The following is a 23,669-nucleotide window of genomic DNA, read 5'->3' on the forward strand; positions in this document are numbered from 1 at the left end:
TGACTACCCAAAGCCTGTCCACCATCTACAAGGCACAAGTCAGGAGTGTGACGGAATACTCTCTGCTTGCCTGGCTGAGTGCAGTTCCAACAACACTCAATAAGCTTGACACCATCCAGGACAAAGCAGTCCGTTTGATTGGCACCCCATCCACAAACATTCACTCCCTCCATCTCTGATGAACAATGGCAGCAGTGTGTACCATCTACAAGATGCACTGCAGGAATTCACCAAGGCTCCTTCGACAGCACCTTCCAAACCCATGACCATTGCCATCTAGAAGGACCAGGCCAGCAGATAAGTGGAAACACCACTACCTGGAAGTTCCCCTCCAAACCACTCACCATCCTGACTTGGAAATATGTCGCTGTTCCTTCACTGTTGCTGGGTCAAACTCCTGGAACTCCCTCCCTAGCAGCACTGTGGGTGTACCTATACCACAGGGACTGCAATGGTTCAAGAAGTCAGCTCACCACCACATTCTCAAGGGCAATTAGGGATGGACAATAAATGCTGGCCCAGCCAGCGATGCCCGCATCCCATAAATTAATTAAAAAAATAACTTTCTCTAGTGAGAAAATCAAGAAGAAAGGGACATCATCTTAAAATTAGAGCTAAGAGTAAGTTTAAGAGTAAAATCAGGAAGCACTTTTCACACATCGGGTAGTAGAAATCTAAAACTCTCTCCCCCAAATGGCTGGGGATTCTGAGACAATTAGAGCTTCAAAAACTGAAACAGATAATTTTTTATTAGGTAAAGTATCAAGGGATAATGGAGCAAAGGGAGAAAAATGGAGTTAAGGCGTGGTTCAGCCCTGATCTGATTGAATGGTGGTGCAGGCTCAAGGAGCTGAGTAACCTCGGCCAGTTCCAAACGTTACGTTGGCTCTCTCTTTCCCCAAATGTTTTGCAGGTTTTTAAGTGTAATGTTCCTGATTTTCACTGTCTTTTTGCCTATTTTTCTCACTCTTTGCATTTGCTGTGATATAGGCCTTGACCCTAGGATCTCAAGAATGCAAAAGGATTTTAGCTACCCAAGATCAGTTATAGCTGGCAAGATTGAACTAAATTTAATTTTGCACACTTGTTCTTTAGAAGATATCTAGATGCCAATTCAATCAGATCCACAAGGATATCTCTGAACATCCTATTCATGTTCACATTTAAAAAAGCAGCAGATACCTTGGAACTGTACTTGCTGTCACAGAGGTTGGTCAGAGTAGCAACACTTAGATAAATATTAAACAATGGCTATTCCACAACAGTGAGCTGCAGATTTGGAATTCTTAATGTCATTACAGAGCTGATATTGCCATGGAGATGAACTTTAAACAGAAAGCTGGTTTGTGATTGGAAGATTTCAAGCTGTTGTGCCCTTTCACTTAAGATGACCACAGATGCTAAATCACTGAAAATCAAATAAAGCAGCTATTTTTATTTTCAGGAGGAAGACCTTCTGCATGCATTCCCTTGTAGTCAGTCCTGTCTTACTCCATAACTCCCAGCTCTCTTCTACTGCAGCTGCTTCCCATCCCAATCCTCCCAACTCTTTCCTATTCTATTACATAGGAACAGAGGGACAGGAGTAGGCTAATCAGCCCCTCAAGACTGTTCCATCATTCAACGAATCATGGCTGATCTGTGAGCTAACTCTATATATGTGCTTTTGCCCCATATCACTTAACAACTTTGGCTAACAAAAATCTAGAAATCTCAGATTTAAATTATAATTGATCAAGGTCTGGCTCTGTGTTTTGAACTACATCTTCTGGTCACAGACTCCCCAACCAGCAAAAAAATGTTCTCTCTATCTACCCTATCTGTTCCCCTTAATATCTTGAAAACTTCAATCAAACTTTAACCTTCTAAATTCCAGGAAATGCAACCCTAGTTTGTGTAATCTCTTGTAATTTAAACCCTTGGAGTCCAGATATCATTCGATTAAATCTATGCTGCAACCACTCCAAGGACAAAAATCTTTCCCAAGGTTTGGTGCCCACTAGCTCCAGGTGTGGTCTAAAGAGCTTTGAAGCATGATTACTACCCCTTTCTATTCTAGTCCTCTAGATATAAAGGCCAGCATTCTATTAACTTTTTAAATTATTTTCTTCACCTGTTCATGACATTTTTGTAATCTATGTACTTGAGTCGCCAACTCTCTTTGGATCCTCCACTATTTCTAGCTTTCCACCATTTAGGAAGTGCCCTGCTCTATCCTTTTTTTAGGTTCAAAGTGGATGACTTCACATTTGCCTGTATGGAAATCCATTCGCAACAGATTTTCACATTCACTTAATCTAGTAATATATCTTTGCAATATTTTGCTACCATCTACATTGCTTGCAATGCCATCTATCTTTGAATCATTGGCAAATTGGAATATGTGGCTTTCTATCCCATCATCTAAGTCATTAATAAATGTGGTGAATAGTTGAGGCCACGACACAGATACCACTAGTCAAATCCTGTTAATGAGAATACCTGCCAAATTAACTCTACACTCTTTCTCTTGAAGCTCAGCCAATTTCCTAATCAGGTCAATAATTTGCCTTCAGTTACATGGGATTCAACTTTAGTTAACAGTCTCTCATGAGGGACTTTATCAAATGCCTCCAGGAAGTTCATATTAATAACATCTATAGACATTCCCCTATCCACTACTTGCCTCACCTCTTCAAAAAATTCAATCAGGCTTGTCAGGCATGACCTACTTTTTGGTTCTATCCAATCAACTGAAAAGTCTCAAGATGTTGAGTCACCCTATCCTTACTTATAGATTCTAGTAATTTCCTGACATCAGATGTTAGGTTAACTGGTCTATAATTCCCTGATTTCCCTCTCTCATCATTCTTAAATGGTACAGTGACATACATAATTTTCCTATCTAAAAAATTGTTCCTGAGTCAAGAAAACTTTGCAAATGCGCTTAACTGTTATATTCCAATGTTCTCACCTGCCTTAAAACCATATGGTGGTAACCATTACAATTATTCTTCCTGAGCTGTAATGGATTCCAGGAGTAGAGTGAGAAGTTGGGAAACACTTCTTTACACAAAAGGTGGTAGAAATGTGGAACTCTGTCCCATAAAAGCAGTAGAGATTAACTCAATTAATAATTTGAGTAGAGGAGGGTGGGCAGGTAAAAGCCTTTCCTTTAATCCCACTGCCAGCCTTCTTGTGTTTCACCGCAATGTAACCTACCCACAGAATGTGAGTACAAAGCCATTCTCCAGCTCTGAGTCGTAAGCAGCAAAGCATAATGGCAGTGCCTGACCTTTTAAATGGCTTGTTGTGCTTGTAACGTGCTCTCATGTGACATTGCATGATGCTGACAGAGTGCGTGATTCTTCACTCACCTGAATGAGATTGGCAGCAGGGGTTCTTCTTTTTTCAAAGTGTTTCTGTCGATGTTGTTCTTGAACTTTGAGAGCAAACCCTGAACCCAGAATTCCCTGCAGAAAACACATCGCAGTTAGTTACTACTTGGAGGCCTAACAATGTTCTAAATTGCACATTGTTGGCATTGTGAATGGCAAGATAAGAAAATATCAGAGCCAGATATTAAAGTATTGTTTTTCTCCTTCTGTCTTCCCATCCTCCTTTTCTGACATTGCTAACCCTAGCAGGAAGTCTTTCCACAAGGCACAATATTTCTCCAATACCTTGTTCAACAGGTTATTTTGCACGTCAGCTTGGACTGCAAGTTATGACAGGCTATTTGACCATGGGGACAGCAGAAACAAACTCACACCTGTCCTTACCTAATGTGCACTAGACAGTAATCAATAGTAAAACCTTGGGCTGATTTTTCTCCTCCCTAGTCTAGGGTGCTGAGGCAAGTTATCGCATCCCTACCATTGTCACTGCCCCAGTCGAGATTATCAAATTCAGAAATCAGGCGCATTCGGTATGGCTCAGCAGCACACAGAGCAGCACATTTAGCCATTGACTCATCAAGGTCCATTAATCTATCCAACCAGAAGTAATAAGAAAAAAGTAGAGTCAAACATTTTTTTTTAAATGTGGGTTTTGTGCATACTTTTGTTTGGGATTAAGAGTGAATCCACATCCTGTCATTAGGTGGCTGTACTTGTTTTATAAACCAGATCCAGCAGAGAGTAAAACCTGCAGCATTTCAGCAACTTATGTTGCTGCATCTCTGCTAAGAAATGCTATGGCATTTAGCTTTTTAAAACTAACTGAGGGAGCTAATTCAACACTCAAACCCATTGGGCAGAATTTTACGACAGCAGGATTTTACGTTCCTGCTGTCGTCAATAGGATTTAGAATGTCTCGCCGCATTTTACAGCCCCGTCCCCGCCGAAATGGGGCGGTAGAATTCTGCCCAATGAGATTTGCACTGAGACTCCTCCAAACTCATTTTAAGTAGGATCCTTGCAGCAGCAGCAAGAGATGTTTAGCTGTTTGTCTAGGCCAAATTTTGAGTCTGGGTTCCAGAGATGGCAGGACCATGTCTTAACTCCAAAAGAACCAGAAGCACATGCAGAAACTTTTTTTCATGCAGCAAGTTGCTATGATTTAGAATGCGCTGCCTGTAAGGGTGGTGGAGGAAAATTTAATAACTTTCAAAAACGAATTCGATATATTTTTCAAAAGGAAAAAATTGCTGGACAATGGGGCAGAGCTGGAAGTTGGACTAATTAGATAGCTCTTTCAAAAGCATGATGGGTCAAATGGCCTCCACTTGTGATCTATCTTTTTATTTTTCCAGCTGCCTTCATCAACCAAATCCATTCACATCTAATTGTAACAGGTAGCACTCACAAAGTATTTCAGGGGAGCTTGAGCCAAAGCCTCAATAACCAATGTTCAAACTAATGATGAAAACAATGCACATAAACAATAGAGCTGGAAACTGAAAGTGTTTAATTTCTGAACTATAAAAGCATAGTTTGCTTCAATTTAAGGCAGTGATTCCTAACTTAATTCTAAGCCATTTGTTGTAGCTACTGCCAACAGTCCCATATACTTACAGCTGGTAGAGCAAAAAAAGAGACTCCTAATAGTGCAAATCCTGCTGCCAGCATACGACCAAGCCACGTTTGTGGAGTTTTATCACCATAACCGATTGTTGTTAGTGTAACCTGTAAAATTAGATAAATTTTTAAATTGACTTTTGTAACTTATTCTAAATCTATTTTGTTTTCTTAAGTGTTTCTTATCTGATCATCTTAACTGTGTTGAGTAGGTTTTGGGAGGGCTCTGTAACTGGTCAGGCAGACACTAGCACCCACTGTTCTATGGCACAGCACAACCAGCTCTTATCCATACTGGGAAAAGTAGTGTGACCAACGATTACGTACAACGTGCAGGAATGGTGACATTGCAGTTTGAGTTTCCAGAAAGAAAGCACAACACAATGGACAGCCAAACCGAACCTACAGCAAGGTGTGGGTACTCACCACATTTTCTTAAGGATTGGAAGTATGACAACTGAGCAGCCAATTAGAACAAAACTCCAAAGATGCTGCTGAATTTAACCTCTAATCAATGCATATTAGATTGTTGATAGAGAGGTTGAGAAAACCCTGAGATACTGAGCATTGATAGAGAGAGTAGGGGAGGGAAAATGCTTAAAATAATGGAATGAAGGAAGCTTTCTTCACACAAGGTCCTGCAATTCACTGTGTGAGGGAATAGAAAAATGACTCCAGTACTCAGAAGAACAACATGGGATTAAATAGAGGTCCTATATATGTGGGAGGTAAACACTTTGCTTCCATAAAGAACTTAAAATGCTAATGTCTGATCTGAAGAAAAATACTAAGACAAACAATGAGGGCTGCTATATAAAGGCACAGTCGTCAATGGTTTTACATTGCCATCTGCAGGATGAGTGTGAACTATTTTACAATTGACAGAAATGCCTACCCAAGGTTACAAGTGATAGTAAATTTGTCTAAATAGTTAACCAAGAGTATTGTTGAACCAATACTTTATTGAAAAGGAAGCATAAAAGAGGGAATTTGAATGCTTCAGAAATGTTACAAACTAGAAAAAGGAGACATTCAAACAAGCAGCTAAGAAAGATTGCTAATTAACTATTTGGCATAGATAACAATGACTACATGATATCTATGTACTGTAACAGCAACGGAATATTCATACCTTGTATTGTCTGTCTATATATACCATCACCTGAAAACCTAGAGAAACTACAACCCAGAACCACATGCATGTTAAGCCTGAAGCAGGATGTTATATACAGAGCTAGACAATCCTATAATTAATGAATCAGTGCAAGCTCTACCATCCTGCCACATCCAATCATGAATGAATGTGTATTATTAGAAACTAGCGAGAACAGGAGGCTCTAAGAACATCTCCATCGTCAATGGTGACAAAGTTCAGCACATGTGAGGCTGAAACAGTCACAACAATCTTTAGTGGAAGTGCCAAATGGAGGTTCCTGCCTGACTTTCTCTTGAGCTCTTCACCTTTAGAAATGCCAGTTTTTAGCCAAATGTTCTTTTGGATTTGTGTAAAAAATCCAATGGCACTATTCAAAGAACAGGAGGGGACTTCTCCCCAGACTCCTAGCTGGTATTAATCCCTCAACCAACACCAAAAGCAGATGATCTAATGGAGCTAAATGGCTTTTTCCTGCTGTATATTCTATCTCATATCTCATTGCCATTTGTGCAGTCTTGTTGAGCACAAAATGCATGCCCCATTTCTTATTAAAATTACAACTGTGATTACACTTCAGCAGCACTTAAGTGGCTGTGAAGTGCTTCAGGGCATCCTGAGCTTCTGAAAAGTGCTATATAAATGCCAACTCTTCTTCTTTAATTCCATTCACTCTATGTGATATCAAAAAATGGCTGCAAGCATTGGATACAGTGAAGACTATGAGCTCCAACAACATCCCAGCTGTGCTGAAGATTTGTGCTCCTAAACTTGCAGCACCCCTAGCTAAGCTGTTCCAGTCCAGTTGCAACACTGGTATCTATTTGACAAAGTGAAAATTACTCAGGTATTTCCTGTTCAAAAAAGACAGAACAAATTCAATCCAGGCAATTACCCTATCAACCTACTCAATCATCATAAAAGTGATGGAATAGGTCATCAACAGTGCTATCAAGCAGCAATTATTCACCAACATAAAAGCAAAATACTGTAGATGCTGGAAACCTGAAGTAAAAACAGAAAATGCTGGAAAAACTCAGCAGTTTTGGCAGCATCTGTGGAGAGAGAAACAGAGTTAATGTTTTGAGTCCAATGTGATTCTTCTTCGGAACTGGAGAAGTTAGAAATGTGATGGCTTTTATTCACCAATAACCTTTTCACCGATACTCAGTTTGGATTCCGGCAAGACCACTCAGCTCCAGACCTCATTACAACCTTGGTTCAAGAACAGAAAAAGGATCGGAATTCCAGAGGTCACATGAGACTGACTCCCTTGACATCAAGGCAGCATTTGACCAAGTGTGGCATCAAGGAGCCCCAGCAAAATTGAAGTCAATGGGAATCAGAGGAAAACTCTCCACTGGTTGGAGTCAAACCTAGCACAAAGGAGAATGATTGTGGTTGTTGGAGGCAAATCATCTTAGCCAATCATCCCAGCTCCAGGACATTACTGCAGGAGTTCTCAGGACAGTGTCCTGGGCCCATCCATCTTCAGCTGCTTCAACAATGACCTTCTCACCTTCCCACTACCATTAGGTCAGAAATGGGGCTACTTGCTGATGATTGCACAATGAAGTAGCCCATTCCTGCAAGACCTGAACAACATCCAGGCATGAGTTAAGAACACAGAAACACAGGAACATGGGTTGATAAGTAACAAGCAATACTCGAAACACACAAGTGCCACACAAATATCATCTCCAATAAGAGAAAATCTAATCATTGACATGTTATGGTATTACCATTGCCAAGTTCCCCACAATCATCACCTTGAGGGTCACTGCAGACCAGAAACCCAACTGAACCACACATAAAGGCATTAAGGTGGAGGAAGGTTCTGAGTGTGATGGTAGTAATGGAATTGTAATGGTAAAACACAAAAGTAAAGTCAGAGAAACAGTTTGAGCAATTTCATCTTGACAGACAATAAGTTATAACTTCCGGCTTTCACATCTCAAAGCTGTGCAGCGGGTGTGCTGTGCACCTGCATGATGCCATTTCTCATCCAATGTTGAAAGAGTCGATGTAGAAATGGAATTAGATGGAGGCAGGTGTTTAGGTTGGAAGTACAAAGAACACCCAGATTCAATGACACTTCCTTGGAATTAATGCTGGATGCAGTCAGGAGCAGGAGCGACAGGCTTTTCCCCAAAAATGAGGGGAAGAAACCTTCTCCTCTTTCACTTATAGGTGCCAGCAGGAAGAGGGGAAGACCAGAAGAAGAAGTCCTGACAAGCAGTACCTCCAGCCCACAGAGGACCAAGGACATCGGGGAGGAGGAAGAAAGGAGGAAGGAAGTGACTGTAGAGCAGTCACAGCAATCACCAACACCTTCCGCCTGGCCAGCAACACACACCTTCGTGGGTACTAGATCTAGTTTAGGCAGGGTCGCACTTTCTGGTGGTCTCTGCACGGGCGCATGTCCACAATGGGAGGAGGCAGAGTCAGCCAAGCTTACCGGCACTTGGAGGACTGCTGGAGAACAGGCATCTGTGATGTCCAAGTTGGATGATGAGCTTCTGGGATCAGACCTGCACGAGATGCTGGAAAGGCAGCGAGAGTCAGCGGAACATCAGACAGAGGTGGTGGAACCCTTCAACAGAGTGGCATGTGAGGTGGAGTCCATCCATCTGCTCTATGATTAAGTGGTTCTGACCTGTACGTGCATGGACGTCTCCATGGGGAGAATGGTGAATGCCATGGAGAACCTCGTCCAGCAGAATGCTTAGTTTCTGTCGGTGTTGCACAGACCTGCACTCCATTGCTGTAGCCATGGGTGAGATCTTGCTGTGGCTACGCAGGAGGGGTACATGGCACCTTGACCTTCCTCAAGGTGCCCCTTCTCCTCAAGGAGTCAGACAGAGAGCATTGGGCACTCAAAGGGAGGAGGAGTGGCTGTTGGACACCCCTGCGACCTCCACTCAGGACTCGCTGAGGGTGTCTGGCCTTTCGGAAATCCCGTTGCCTATGATCCCTTCAGCTTCATCCTCTGTGACCGCAGGGGGTGGAGCTGCCCCACTGCAGGAGAGCCAAAGTAAGCTGGGGCCCTCCAGGCCTCGGGTGTCCAGAGGACGCCCGTAAAAGTCATCCAAGACAACAGGGCAAACTGGTCAGCAAGCTGCCGCCACCCCTGCTGTGAATGTCAGGGGAGCACCTAGAAGAAGTGGTAAGCAACGAAAGATTAAGAAGTTATGATTTCACATGTAGTTGCATGAGCGCACTATAGCTGTTAATGTTCTTACAATTTTGTAAATAGACTACACTTGCACTTAAATGAGGTCTGATGTGGTTTAATTGCGATTTGTAGTCATTAAGCTTGTGCAAACCAATCCCCCACCCCCACCACACCCCAGGCTGGGACTGTGTCGCCCAGAATAATGCATGTGCAGGGAGGCAGGGATCTATGCCAAGGCCCTTGTGAGCCATGTGCAAGAAGCCTCCTGCGCACACTGAGCCTTTGCCTTTCACGTGCTCATCTGCTGAGATGCCTTAGCATTGTCAGTACTATGTGCTGGGGTTCCCCTTCAGTTGTCCAGTTGAGCTGACCTGCCCCTCCGCCCACCCCTGTAGACCCAGCTCCCATGCAGCATCTCGAGATCTCCACCACGAGGCTCTGGATAGTTGCAAGTGGCCATGGTGCGTGTGACTTTTCAGGTTGACCTCCCCCACCAGTGACCCAAACCCTTGCCCCCCCATAACCACAGATCGTCCTGGTGTGACCGTTGACCTCCTCCGTCACCCTACAACCCTCCCCCATCACATTCCATGCAGGTGAACGTCAACATCCCCTGCTTTCCTGAGGAGCCCATCCCATGACAACAGACATGCCTCTCGTCGTCCTGCCAAACCCCAGAATCCGGTTTGACTCCTGTGTCCCCTCCAACAACCCTCAGCGTCCCTTCACCTGTCATCGCATGACCCTTCCCGTCCCACCCTACCAGCTCCCACTGCCCCCTTTAAACCTCACCATTCCTTCATATCACCAATTCCCTCAGCTTGCCCCCCAGGACTCATATGTTGACACCACAGATCCCTCCCTCTGAACCCCTCTTCCCCGTGCACCCCCCATGCCTGTTCACACCTGACAACCACAGCACGGCCTTCCCACCTGCCTGCTCCATACCACCTCACCCAATCCATAAACCCTGCAACATCTCTCTCTTTCCCCTACCACCCCCACCCTCATCTAGGCGTTCACACCCACCCCACCTCTTCATTCCTCTCCTTCCTGTCTAATACCCTCCTCCCCAGCACAGACCATCACCACTCAGCAGTACCTCATGCAGCCGACGACCTGCAGTGCGAAGATCCACCTCATGGAAGCTCCTACAGCGTGAAGATCCAGGTGGTAGATGTTCCACCTACCCACTGCTGCACAAGGTGTTCCGGGGTCCACGGTCGCTGGAGACTTCTATTTTCCACTCTCCACAAGCTGCCTCAGGCCTTCTTCCAGATGAGTCCAGAAACGTCCACGCCATGTTGGTCCGGATGCGTTCCGGTTGGGCGTGACATCCTGCTGGCGGCACAGATAATTGGATGGGAAGGGGATAATTCTGGTTGGAGCTTCATCTGCATCCCATAAACAGGATGCAAAAGGACTTCGTTCTGGCCTCTGTCGGGAATGGCGACCCGCCATGATGGGCGGGAGTGCACGTTCCCGCCATCATTTCACGCCAGACGGAAGGTGATTTTTCAGCTCCCACTGCATTACCCCCACCCCGCACCACCCTCTCTGCCATTGCACCTGCTGTTGTTGGAAACTTCCAGCCAATGTTTCAGATCTATGATCTTTCATCAGAAGTTGTCTCTTTTCAGGTGTTTCCCTCTCCCCTTTACATTTTCCTTTATCGCCCCTCTCTTCAAAAAGACAATCCTGACCACTGTCCTTGCATATTACTGCTCCATCTCCAAACTTCTTTTCCTCTCTAAAGACTTCGAACGTGTTGTTGCCTCCAAAATCCATGCCCAAATTTCCTGGAACTCCATGTTTTATCCCTCCAATCGGGTATCTGTTCCTGTCACAGTATCAAAGGCCCTTATCAAAGACACATATAGCTTCCTATGTGGCGGTGACAAAGGTAAACATTCTATCCTTGTCCTTCTTGAGCAGTCTGCAGCCTTTGACACAGTTGATCACACCATCCTCCTCCACTGCCTCTCCATTGTTGGCCAGCTGGGTGAGACTGCTCCCATCTGGTTGTATCTTATCTAATTGTAGCTAGAGTAGCACTTGTAATGGCTTTTCTTGCCACTCCAGCACCAATACCTCGGGTGTCCCCCAAGGGTCTATCCTTGGCCCCCTATTTTTCACCTATACGCTGCCTCTCATCAACATCTTCTGAAAGCACAGCATTAGTTTTGGGTTGGATCCGGGAGCTGTTGGAAAATGAGGTTACCATGTTTGGATGGCTCCCTGATGCATCCTTGCCTCCGAGGACATTCCTAGGGTAGACTGGGAAAAGTGTCAGCTCCATGGAGGCAGGCAGCTAATTAGTCCAATTAGGGGCCATTTTGCACTGTCACTGCTAATTTACCAGGGAATCACTGGAGCCATGGGAACCATGCCCCAATGATGGGGGCCACAGGGATGAAAGGCAGACGGGCTTTCACCTCCACCCCCAATGCCCCTATCGGCTTTGGGCCTCTTTATTTCATTAATTTCTCTCATGCTCACTTGTCTGCCTCAGCAGTGTATACCTGTCCTGGTGGTCTGAGATTGCTGTGCGCTCTCCGATTGGGCTTTCATCCTTAGGAACCTACCTGCCATCTTCAACAGTACTGCGAGCATGGAGACAGCCAGGTAGGAAGCTGCCTCCCAAAAGGCTGTGCCATTAATGCACTGATGACATGAATGAGCTTGGGATGCTCATACAGACCAGACATCGTTTTTATCAAAGTTCCTGTGCCTTCCAAAAAATCCATCCCATTATCACAACTGTTAAAATGATCTCTCACTGTTATTCCTTCCACCTTCCTAGGTTAAATCCGTAAAACTAAGTCCAGAACTCCCCCTTCCCTTGTTAGGCTTGCCATGTTCTGGCTGAAACATTCTGCAACCTCTGCAACTTTTACAATGAATTTATCCCAGTTAATATTGGGGTAGTTAAAATGCTCACCACTGCTGCCCTTTTGTTTCTTCACTTTTCAGCCATTTGCCTAAATATTTGCTCTTCTATCTCCCTCTGACTATTATGACGTCTACAGTATACTCCCAGTAGTGTGACTGCCCCTTTTTTGTTTTCAGTTTGACAATATAGCTGGTTTGATGCTCCTCATAGTGTATCATCCTTCCGTGCAGTTGCAATTGTTTCTTTAGTCAATACTGCAACCCCTCCTCATTTTTTATTTCCCTCTCCATTCCGTCTGAAAACCCTGTAACTACTAATGAGGAAGTGGAGACCTCCTCACACACCTGCAGATGAAGAGTGGATGGTTGTTCATCAGGTAGTGGCACTGCCCAAATACCGTAAAGAGATATTGTGGATAGTACATGAAATTCCCATGGCAGGATATGTAAGGATACAGAAATCTCAAGAGCGGATAAACCAACATTTTTACTGGCCAGGTCTTCACAAACATGGTGCAGTTTTGTAACACGTGTCATACATGGCAAATGGTGGGGTAACCACAATCAAACTGGCATTCGTAACTCCCACATCAGTTTTTGAGGAACCATTCAGTAGGGTGTTAGTAGGACCATTACCAAAAACGAAAGCGGGACACCAATATATCCTCACTATTATGGATATGACAGCTTGATTTCCAGAGGCCATCCTGTAAGAACAAATGCAGCTAAAGTAGTGATAGGCAAGTTAACCCAATTTTTTACTCGCTGTGGCTTACCTGTGGAGATCCAGTCAAATCAAGGGTCCAATTTTTCAAAATATAATGAGTAGTTTGGGTATAAAACAGTTAAAGTCCACAGCGTATCATCCACAAACACAGGGAGCTTTAGAGAGGTACAATCAAACTCTCAAAACAATGATTAAAGCATATTGTCGCGAATATTCCCACAATTGCGACAGAGAACTGGATTTCATTTTGTTTGCTACCCGAGATTCACCAAATGAATCTATTTGGTTTAGGCTTTTTGAATTAGTTTATGGACATGAGGTTAGAGGTCCTCTGAAATTAATCGAAGAAAAACTTTTAGAACAAGGGAGTTAAAAAGGTTGGTAAAGGAAGTTATTTGATAAACACTCCAGATTGCAGGAAAAAGAATAGGCTGTGTCACATCAATATGTCAAAATGATACCATCGTAGGGAGGAGTATAAGAAGGAGCAGGTATGTCAGGTTGCAAGCATAGTGGAGGATGAGAGAGACAGTGAGAGTGAGGTAGAAGGAGACTTAGACAGTTCCCAAATTGAACCTCCTACTATCCGGTTAGCAAACAGTGAGATATTAGAACAGATAGACACTGTATGTTCATTCTTAGAGGGAGGACAACAAGAGGATCTGGTGAGGTTATTTACAGAATTTAAAGGGATCTGTAGGGATAAACCGGGTGTACAACTTTAGCCATGCATGATGTGGATGTAGGGCAATCTTCTCCTATAAAACAACATTCTTATTGTTTAAGTCCAGAAAAACAAGCTCAAGTGGCAACAGAAATTCAATATATGTTAGAAAATAACCTAATTGAGCCTAGTCAAAGCAGTAGTGTTAGTGCCTAAACCCGATGGGTCAACTAGATTCTGCACAGACTATAGAAAGGTTAATGCAGTAACAAAAACAGATTCATACCCAATCCCTCGTCTAGAAGATAAAAACAAAAAACTGCGGATGCTGGAAATCCAAAACAAAAACAGAAATACCTGGAAAAACTCAGCAGGTCTGGCAGCATCGGCGGAAAAGAACAAAGTTGACGAATGGATAGCCATTTTAACACTCACCCTGCTCTCTTGCCCACATGTCGGTCCTTGGTTTGCTGCATTGTTCCAGTGAAGCTCAACGCAAACTGGAGGAACAGCACCTCATCTTCTGACTAGGCACTTTACAGCCTTCCGGACTGAATATTGAGTTCAACAACTTTAGATCTTGAACTCCCTCCTCCATCCCCACCCCCTTTCCGTTTCTTCCCCCTCCCTTTTGTTTTTTCCAATAATTTATATAGATTTTTCCTTTCCCACCTATTTCCATTATTTTTAAATCTATACCTTTCATGCCCTTTTAGTCTTATTTCACCCCACCCCCACTAGAGCTATCTGTACCTTGCCCGCCCTACTATCCATTCTTAATTAGCACATTCTTTAGATAATATCACCACCTTCAACACCTCTTTGTTCTTTTGTCTGTGACATCTTTTGGTTATCTGCTCCTATCACTGCTTGCTTGCCCCTACAACCACAACCACCCCCCCCCACCACCACCACCGCCACACTTCTCCCCCCACCACCACCTTAAACCAGCTTATATTTCACCCCTCTCCTATTTTTACTTAGTTCTGTTGAAGGGTCATGAGGACTCGAAACGTCAACTTTGTTCTTCTCCGCCGATGCTGCCAGACCTGTTGAGTTTTTCCAGGTATTTCTGTTTTTGCCCTCATCTAGAAGATTGTATTGACGGGGTTGACAGTGCCACTTTCCTTACTAAGATATATTTGTTGAAGTACCTTTAACATCGTTTTGGCAAATACCTTTAACATCGCACACTAAGGAGGTACCAACTTTTGTCACACTGAATGTACTATACCAATACCGGGTGAGGCCATTCGGACCAAAAACTGCTTCAGTCACTTTCCAAAGACTAACTAACCAAGTGGTCACTAATGTTCCCAACTGTGTGATTTACTTGGATGATGTATCCATTTATAGCAACACTTGGAAAGGCCACCTAAAGCAACTGAAAGTTCTATTTAAATAATTACAGCCAGTAATCTAGTAATAAACTTTGCCAAGAATGTGTTTGTGAAAGTGTGAGTAACTTATTTAGGGCATATCAAAGGGCAAGGCTTTGGTGGAATTCCCTATCCCTAAAACTAAATGGGAAATCATGAGATTTTTAGGGATGTGCAGCTTCTTTCGTGTATTTGTGCCAAACTTCAGCACAATAGCTGTTCCACTAACGGATTTATTGTAAAAGAAAGCAAAGGTGGTATGGTCAAGAGAATGCCAGGTAGCTTTTGAGAAGCTGAAGGCGATCCTAGCTATGAACTGGTATTAGCCGCCCATAATTTTGCTAAACCCTTCAAGGTGGCAATCGATGCTAGTGACTTGGGAGTGGGTATAGTCTTATTGCAAGATGAATCAGGCATAGAGAAGCCAGTGGGGTACTTTCCTAAAAAATTAAATCAGCATCAAAAGAGATTTAAAGAGATACTCTATGATAGAAAAGGGAACTCTAGGATTTTTCCTGGCTCTTAAATATTTTCAGGTATTTATCCATTGTGGCTGTAAAGAAGCACTAGTATATAATAACCATGATCCCTTGGTCTTTGTGGAAAAATTTAAAACTCAGAATGTCAGGCTGTTCCAATGGAGCTTGCTAATATAGCCTTATAACTTAAAAAATGTTTATATTGCTGGAAATGATAATTGCTGATGCATTATCAAGAATGTAAGTTTTGTAGAATTATCTGGAAAACAAGAAAGTTAGAAAAAACTGTACAAATTCTGTATAAGGAATGAATGGTGCATTTTTGAATTTTGTTTTATATATTATATATATCTTTTTCCATACACTATTGGAAATGGTGTTTCATTTCTTAAGGGCAGAGGCATATTAGAATCCTATCTTTTAAAGCTAATGTTTCTCTTTTAAAATATGGAAAGACATTGCATTATCTGGACATTTGGATGCTGACCTGGAGTCCTTTTTAAAAAAAAAAACCAAGGAACTGTCACCAAGCATGCTTTTTCCAAGAAATCACCTGACCAGCATGGTACTTGAGGAAGAGCTATTTATTTGTTTTGAACTGCAATCACTTTAATTGATGGGGCAGAGGCTGGTGATACCAGAAATCACATGACAGAGACAAGCTTTAAGTTTTGAACCTGTCGTTTTGTGAACTCAGTCTTTTGAGGAAGGCTGCTCTGACTGGATCTCTCCCTGCCTATCTGCAATTCCATGTGCGATTACCAACCCACAGCCAGAGAACCCTCATTCATCTGTGTGTAACTTGTCTGCATTTGGAACCTGAAAAGCTGGGGCAAGAAAGACTGGTCCAGCCCTATTTTTTTTCCACACTGTGTCACCTCTGGAAAGAATGTCCTAACAACTACAGTGACCAGTGAGGGGACACCAGATCGACAATGTCAAAACCCTGCAAAGTTTATCCTTTAAAGTTTTTTTTCCATCTGCCCATCTCTGCAGAGATTACTTGTGTGCCCTTTGTCTGTTTCCGTGTGTGTTAGGGAATTTTAAAAGGGATAGATAGTTATACTTGCAGAGTACAATTGTGTGTTAACCAGTTCTTGCAACTTGTTAATTAAGAAGTTTTGTATTATAATAAATCAATAATTCTGAATTTATTGAAAGAAGCCTGGTTAAAGTCTCTTTTATTCTAGGTAACGGTAGGAAGGCAAATAATTGACCATTTTGGTGCGCAAATTAAACTTTTAAACTAATGGTGTGACCTGTGGATTAGTGAGGCTAATCAAAATGCACACTCCTCTCATCCCGCTTGTAACACAACCATTTTGTTGGTACCGATATGAACCACAACCTCTGGCAGTTCATAACCCCTGCACTAACCTCCACCAAAGAGTTCTTCAACCACTCAGTGACATCCTTGACTTTGGCACCAGGGAGGCAACAAACCATCCTGAAGCTGCAGTTGCAGAAAAATTTGCCTGCTAATAAATCCCCTACCTGACTTTCCACTCCTTCCCCCTCCCCCCCCATCATTCAGCTGAGCCTGCTCTAGTCTTTACTTTGCCTGCATTCCCCAGAATGCACCCTCACCAGTATTGAGGACTGTTGGAGAGCAAGATGCACTCAAGGAACTAGAAGACTACCTGCCTGGTCCTGCTTGAGGGTGTGGTGGTCGGCCTGTCTCTCTCTGCCTGCACACTCTTAAGCTGTGGGGTGACCACATCCAGAAATGTGCTATTCAAGTAAGTTTCAGCCTGGCGAATGCACTGCAGTGACACCAGCTGCTGCTCAAGCTCCAAAACCCAGAGCTCAAGATCCTCCAGCTGACAAACGCTTCCTGCATATGTGGCCGTCAAGGACCTGCAAAAAGTGCCCTGGAGCTGCCACATGAAATAATATGTACATTCTACTGGACTGAAGTGCCCTTCTATGCCTCTATGTATGAGGCTATTAATTAACTTAATAAAAATAAACTTAAGACTAAATAAAGAATTTACTAGCTACTCAGCAATCCATTCCATTACCTTCAGCGGATGTCATGTTAGGTGTTTTCTACTTCTCTCCCTGATGCTCACACTCCATTATCTCTAATCAGATACTTAAACCTATATACTCGCCTTAAAATCCTTGGGATCTGTTACTCCTCCCTCTGTGCTGATTGTGGTATCATTTGGATGTCATTTCTTGATTTCTCCTGTATTTGATTTGGCTCCCATTCCTTTATATCCGATCTTCAATTCCTTTGTTTTGGAATCTCATGCGTACATTTCTCGGCAATGTGGTCGCTGATGATGTCAAGACATTGAGGCTCACAGACCAAAATACAATAAAACATAGTTTGGTTGTTTTGGAACCACACCATGGGCAGCTATCCAAAGGGGTTCAGGGATCTTGCAGCAGACATGGAGCAATGATTGCAGTCGGCACTCAACCCACAGCAGTAGCATCTATGCATAGTCATCCAAATTGACCATGGTTCACCACCAGTCCCCTTTCAGTAGTTTCTGGGCTGGTAGCAAGTGAAGCCTCCATCCTCCACCCTCCCCACAAAGCATGTTGACCTGCAAAGCTGGCAAAGTCAGTTTATTCCTGGCATGCATAAAGGAAGGTGGCCAGTGGAATCACAAGCAGGTCCTCAGGGAAAGGCCCAGGAATCCATCACACTTAATACTTTCAGTAGAGAAAGATAATCATGAGGAAAGGTGGCATATAATACTCATAGCAAAAAAGGGCAGCAGAGTGGAAAAGCATGTTAAACATTTATATGTTTAATTTGAAATTAGTATCTTTCAATGTAAAACTAACATTGAAAATAATTGTTTTTGCAAATAGAAAAAAAAAGTCAATTTCAGTAAAAATGTACACACAAATCCTGCATTCTAACCCTTTGTGGAAAAAGTTCTCCACAAGCCACAAAAGGACGGGTCATTGAGCAGAACCATATCACTCTTTGGGTACTGGATGATGTGCTGCAGACTTGTTTCCCAGCAACCTCTTCCTGGCCTGCATTGTTGTAGTTCTTCAGTATGTGTATGCCTTATCAGTGACAATGTTATACAGCATGCAATATACTCCAATTACTCTGGCAATTCACTCATACTGTAAGGCATCATCAGAAGAATTCAAACATTAGAAATGTTATTTTAAGTCTCATCTATTATACTTACGGCTCATAAGTGTATATGTGACATCTGGAGGCTGTTCAGAGGTATCATTAAAGTAACCCATGTCTCCAAGGAACCAGTCTTGCAATCTCAGACAATTAATCAGCCCTTGGTTCTTTCAAGGTACCTGCGTTGTGGCACTCTTTAGAAAACATGCAGTTCACTCGCAATTCTTTTTTGCCAGGGTTCAAAAAGCAATAACTCTGAGTGAGCAGGAACCCTTTCTGTTAACAAAAGGGAGGGCACCACCAGCAAATACCCAGTGAACATAGACATTAAATGCAGTGGTCAACTTTCTATCCACTGACATCTGTTGTTTTATGGTTGTGAGTCTGGTTCCAACAGCTGACATGTATCTAAAAACACACTGAGGCGCCTCTCCAAGCTCACTGTTTCTCACTAAGGTTTCTCTAGATAGCACAGCAGCATTATTTGCACTGTATTGGATAGAGTTGTAACTGGGATATCTGTCTCCTGTTGTTCCTGCTTATCCTCTCCCAAAATAGGGAGATTCAGTGCTACACCAACGTTACAAAATTCACTGAATGACAGTTTAGTAATCTTTGTGCAGTCTTATGCTAGTGGTCACATAGCCAACATAATATGATAGATAGGAAATGCAAACTGCCTTCACTAAATTTACCATTGTGTAGTTAACCCATAGGAGGTCTTGTGACAGAATGGATAGCATCCCTGCCTCTGAGCCTGAAGCCTGAGTCCCACCCCAGGACTTGATGGCCAAGGAATAATATTCATAATGCGGCCAAACAGGTTGACTATCAACTTGTAAATCCTTCCAACACATGCCAATGGCAGGCTGTAAAAATGGGAGAGATTTCTGGTCAGCTATATAATGGAAAGAAAGTTCAAGCCTTATCATCACCAGCTCCAGACTACAACATCCATGTAAAAGTGCATGTTGCCACAGCAATGTGGACTCTCTGAGTGAATTATAACACCACCACCAGGAAACCTATCTCCTGCTCAAGCTCTGCTAGTTTCTCCAGTGTCTTAAATGGGACAAATTACTGTGATGTAGAAATTAACTAGATCTTAACATCCTATGATTAACAAGAAAAAACAACATTAACACCTAATCTGTGTGCTAATGTGGGATAGAAATGTTTCTCTCAGGAACAATTTTAAGAGTTTGGGGAAGCATTAGATCCAGCTCTTTCAACACAAATATGATACAATTGACACACATGCTATCTTAACAAGCAGGGCTAATTAAATCCCTTGGTAAGTGGAGCTATCAAAGGCACACTGAACAGCCACCAACGCAAATCCATATGGTAGAGAAGACATGTGTAATCTGACAATCTTTGGCCAGAAAAAGTCAAGTCTTGGTCTGGATCTCCATTGTCACTGCAGCTAAGCTCAGACAACATTCATGGGGACAAATTACGCTGTGTGGTATTAGTGGCTATCATCTCTGTTACGCAAAAAACCAAAGGAGTTCCATATGTATAAAAAGAGTACACCAACCCAATAGATCATATCTGATCTGTACCTCAACTCTGTTTACTTGTTTTTGATCCATGTGCCTTCATATCCTTGATACCTTGAGTTAATATGTTCACACAGTATTATCGCACAGCACGTTTCCTGCCCGTTACAAAAGCAAAATACTGCAGATACTGAAAATCTGAAATGAAAACAGAAAATGCTGGAAATACACAGCAGACCAGGCAGCATCTGCGGAGAGGGATATGGAGTTAATGCTTCAGATTGATGACCCTTCATTAAAACTGGGTAAAGTTAGAAATTAATAGGTTTAAGCAAGTGAAGGGAGAAGGGTTGGAAAAAGAACAAAATGGAAAGCCTGTGATTGGCTTTGTGGTATGCCTCCATTCAGTCCGCAAGCATGATCCCAAGCTTCCATTCGCCTGTCATTTTAATTCTCCACCTTGTTCCCACTCTGACCTCTCTGTTCTCAGCCTGCTATAGTGTTCCAATGAAGCTCAATACAAGCTCAAGGGACAGCTCCTCATCTTCCAATTCAGCGCTTTACTGCCTTCCAGATTCAACACTGAGTTCCACAATTTCAGACTGTAAGCTCTGCTCCCAAATTGTTTCCTCTTTCTTTGTTAGTTTTACTGTTTTATTTTTTACTTTCTTTGCTCTCAGGCAGCAGCTTTTCTTCATTCTGCCATTCACACCTCCTCTAGACACATCTTTTGTTTCTTTACTTGTACCATTATCACTCCCTTTGGTCTTGCACTACTAACTTATTTGTCATTTAATGTCTCATGCCTTCTACCAAGCCCCTTCTAATTGTTTAAACCCAATTACATCTCTGACTTTTCCCAGTTCTGATGAAAAGATGTATGTTTTTCTCCACATATGTTGCCTGCCCTGCCAGCATTTTCTGTTTTTATTACTGCCCATTAGTTTTTACTCATCACAGTACTATCACCAAAAGGCACAGAAGAGCCATTCCAAAGTACGATAATAAACTGGAGTACTAGTATCTGGACTTACTGTACCCCACCAGAGGGAGTCTGCGTATGTCAAAAATTGAGAATTTGCCTCCTTCTCAGCCAGATAGACGAGGAAAGAAGAGAAAATCAGGATTAAAAACCCAATGTACCAGGCTGTAATTAGTTCCTGCAACAGAACAAGAGAACATCTTATTACAGTGAACCAAACAACTAAGCACTGTTTTAAACAAATAAATAACTCAGGCTCATGTTTTCTCAGTTGGTATGGAAATAAGCAGACAAGTTACTGAGCCATCCAGGCTAGGATAACCATGCATTGAGCTGGTTTCAGCTGGGGTGGCCAATGTCAGTGCTCCCCAATGTAAAGGAGCAAAATCAAATCAAGAGTTTCTGCTCCCACTTGCTATCCAGTTGACTCCCACAGGTAAGTGTCTGTGTGGGCAATTTTTGAGAGCACAATTAAGCTTAAATGTAATTGACCCCATGACAGCAAATGGCATTGGGCAATCGTTTCCATCCACCACTCATGCATACACTCCTGGCAGCTGGCTATTTGTTTGATGCATCGTGTGCTTATTGAAGGAAGCTTTTGCTGTGAATTTTCCAAACTCACTTCATTTAGGATCCAAAAGAGAGAGGAGACTTTCAACCTAGTGGCTTAAGCACAGGCTTTTTGAGATGAAACGATAGTGTCACACAGTACTCTACTCCTAATTTCGTAGTGTAAAATGGGTGATGGTGAATTAGTAACCCATTGTACATAGCTCTTGATTTTAATTACCTCCACCACTGAAGGTGAGCAGAGGTAATGTTTTCACCCCTGTTTGTTGGTTTGTTTGTCTGTAAACAATATATCTCAAATCCTAATGGACGGATTTCAATAGAACTTGGTACGAAGATTGGGTATGGCCCAAGGAAGAACTGATTAGTTTTTGGCGAAGATGTAGATTTGGATCTTGGAATTTTTGAAAGGATTTGTTAACATTGGGAGATTGGGTAAATTGACTTTTCTTAGAATGCTGTTGATTGTTTTATAATGTTGTGGGCTGTTTCAGCTGCTGTGGTGGAACTTTTTACTGTTTATAAAATGTGAGCAAAGTTTTCAAAGCAGGTTGTTGGATATGGATTGGTCTGAAGCCTCCTCAGTGAGATGGAAGATCTTAATAAAAAGATTTATTTTTTCTGCTTTGTAGCTACAGAGTATAAACCAATTAGGGAAAAGCCTCAATGAAGAGCTGCATTATTGTAATAACATTGAGTTAACATAGTGTGGCAGTGGTAAACACTCTACTGATTGCCCTCTTCACTTGTTATTACTGATTTCAATTGAAGTAAACATCAACATATTGAACAGGTTGCCAATTCACTATCATTCATTTTATACTCTAATACAAAATTAAAATTACCCTCACAAAGCCTAGTGGTATGTTAGAACAATGCTAAGGGGAGAAAAGTTCATAATGGGGAAATGAAAACACATCCACAACACACTAATGGGTGCAGTGTAGAGGGAACTGCACACTGGTTTGGCTGTCCCACATTTACACAAGCAAAGTTAGATATTAACACTGGGAGCCAAAAGTGAAAGAGCATTCCTTCACAGAATCTTAACGACACAGAAGGAGGCCATTCAGCCCATCATGGCTGCACTGGCTCTCCAAATGAGCATTATGACCTAGTGCCATTGCCCTGGCTTTTCCCCGTGCACTTGCACATTTTTTCTATTCAAATAATAATCTCTTGAATGCCTCGATTAAACCTGCCTCCAACACACTTCCAGGCAGTGCATTCCAGACCCAAACCACTCGCTGTGTGAAAAAGTTTTTTCTCACGTCATGTTTGCTTATTTTGCAAGTCACTTTAAATCTGTGTCCTCTCATTCTTGATCCTTTTAGGAGTGGGAACAGCTTCTCCATATCTACTCTGTCCAGTCCCCTCATGATTTTGAACATCTCTATCAAATCTCCACTCAGCCTTCTTCTCTCCAAGGAGAACAGTTCCAATCTCTCCAATCTATCCCCATAGCTTAAGTTTCTCATCCCTGGAACCATTCTTGTAAACCTTTTCTGCACTCTCTCCAATGTGTTCACATCCTTCCTATAATGTGACACAATACTCCAGCTGAGGCCTAATGAGTGTTTTATATAAATTCAGCATAATCTCCCTGCTCTTGTACTCTATGCCCTTATTAATGAAGCCCAGGATACTGTATGCATTATTAACTGCTCTCTCCACCTGTCCTGCCACCTTCAATGGTCTATGCACATATACACCCAAGTCTTTCTGATCCTGCATCCCCTTCAAAATTTCACCACTTATTTTACATTATCTGTCCATGTTCTTCCTGCAAAAATGCATCACCTCACACTTCTCTACATTGAACTTCATCTGCCACGTATCTGTCCACTCCACTAACTTGTCTGTGTCCTTTTGAAGTTCCACACTGTCCTCCTCGCAGTTCGCAACACTCCCAAGCTTCATACCATCCACAAACTTTGAAATTGTTCCCTGCACAGCAAGATCTAGATCATTAATATATATCAGGAAAAGCAAGGGTTCCAATACCGACCCCTGGGGAACTCCACTACAAACCTTCC

The 23,669-nt window shown here is 42.6% G+C and overlaps 1 protein-coding gene across 1 annotated transcript in view; it reads right to left on the reverse strand.

Moving 5' to 3' along the window:
- Positions 1-23,669, reverse strand: part of kcnq4 (potassium voltage-gated channel subfamily Q member 4) — a 596,979-nt gene that overhangs the window by 120,543 nt on the left and 452,767 nt on the right. Inside the window, exons 5-7 of the mRNA XM_078566896.1 lie at positions 21,113-21,238; positions 4,996-5,106; positions 3,357-3,452 (exon numbers count right to left, since the gene is read on the reverse strand). Coding sequence (XP_078423022.1) covers positions 3,357-3,452; positions 4,996-5,106; positions 21,113-21,238 — 333 coding nt within the window. The remainder of the gene's footprint in view (positions 1-3,356; positions 3,453-4,995; positions 5,107-21,112; positions 21,239-23,669) is intronic.

This window comes from Cetorhinus maximus, chromosome 21 (genome assembly GCF_964194155.1).
Source record: "Cetorhinus maximus chromosome 21, sCetMax3.hap1.1, whole genome shotgun sequence".
Lineage (NCBI taxonomy): Eukaryota > Metazoa > Chordata > Chondrichthyes > Lamniformes > Cetorhinidae > Cetorhinus > Cetorhinus maximus.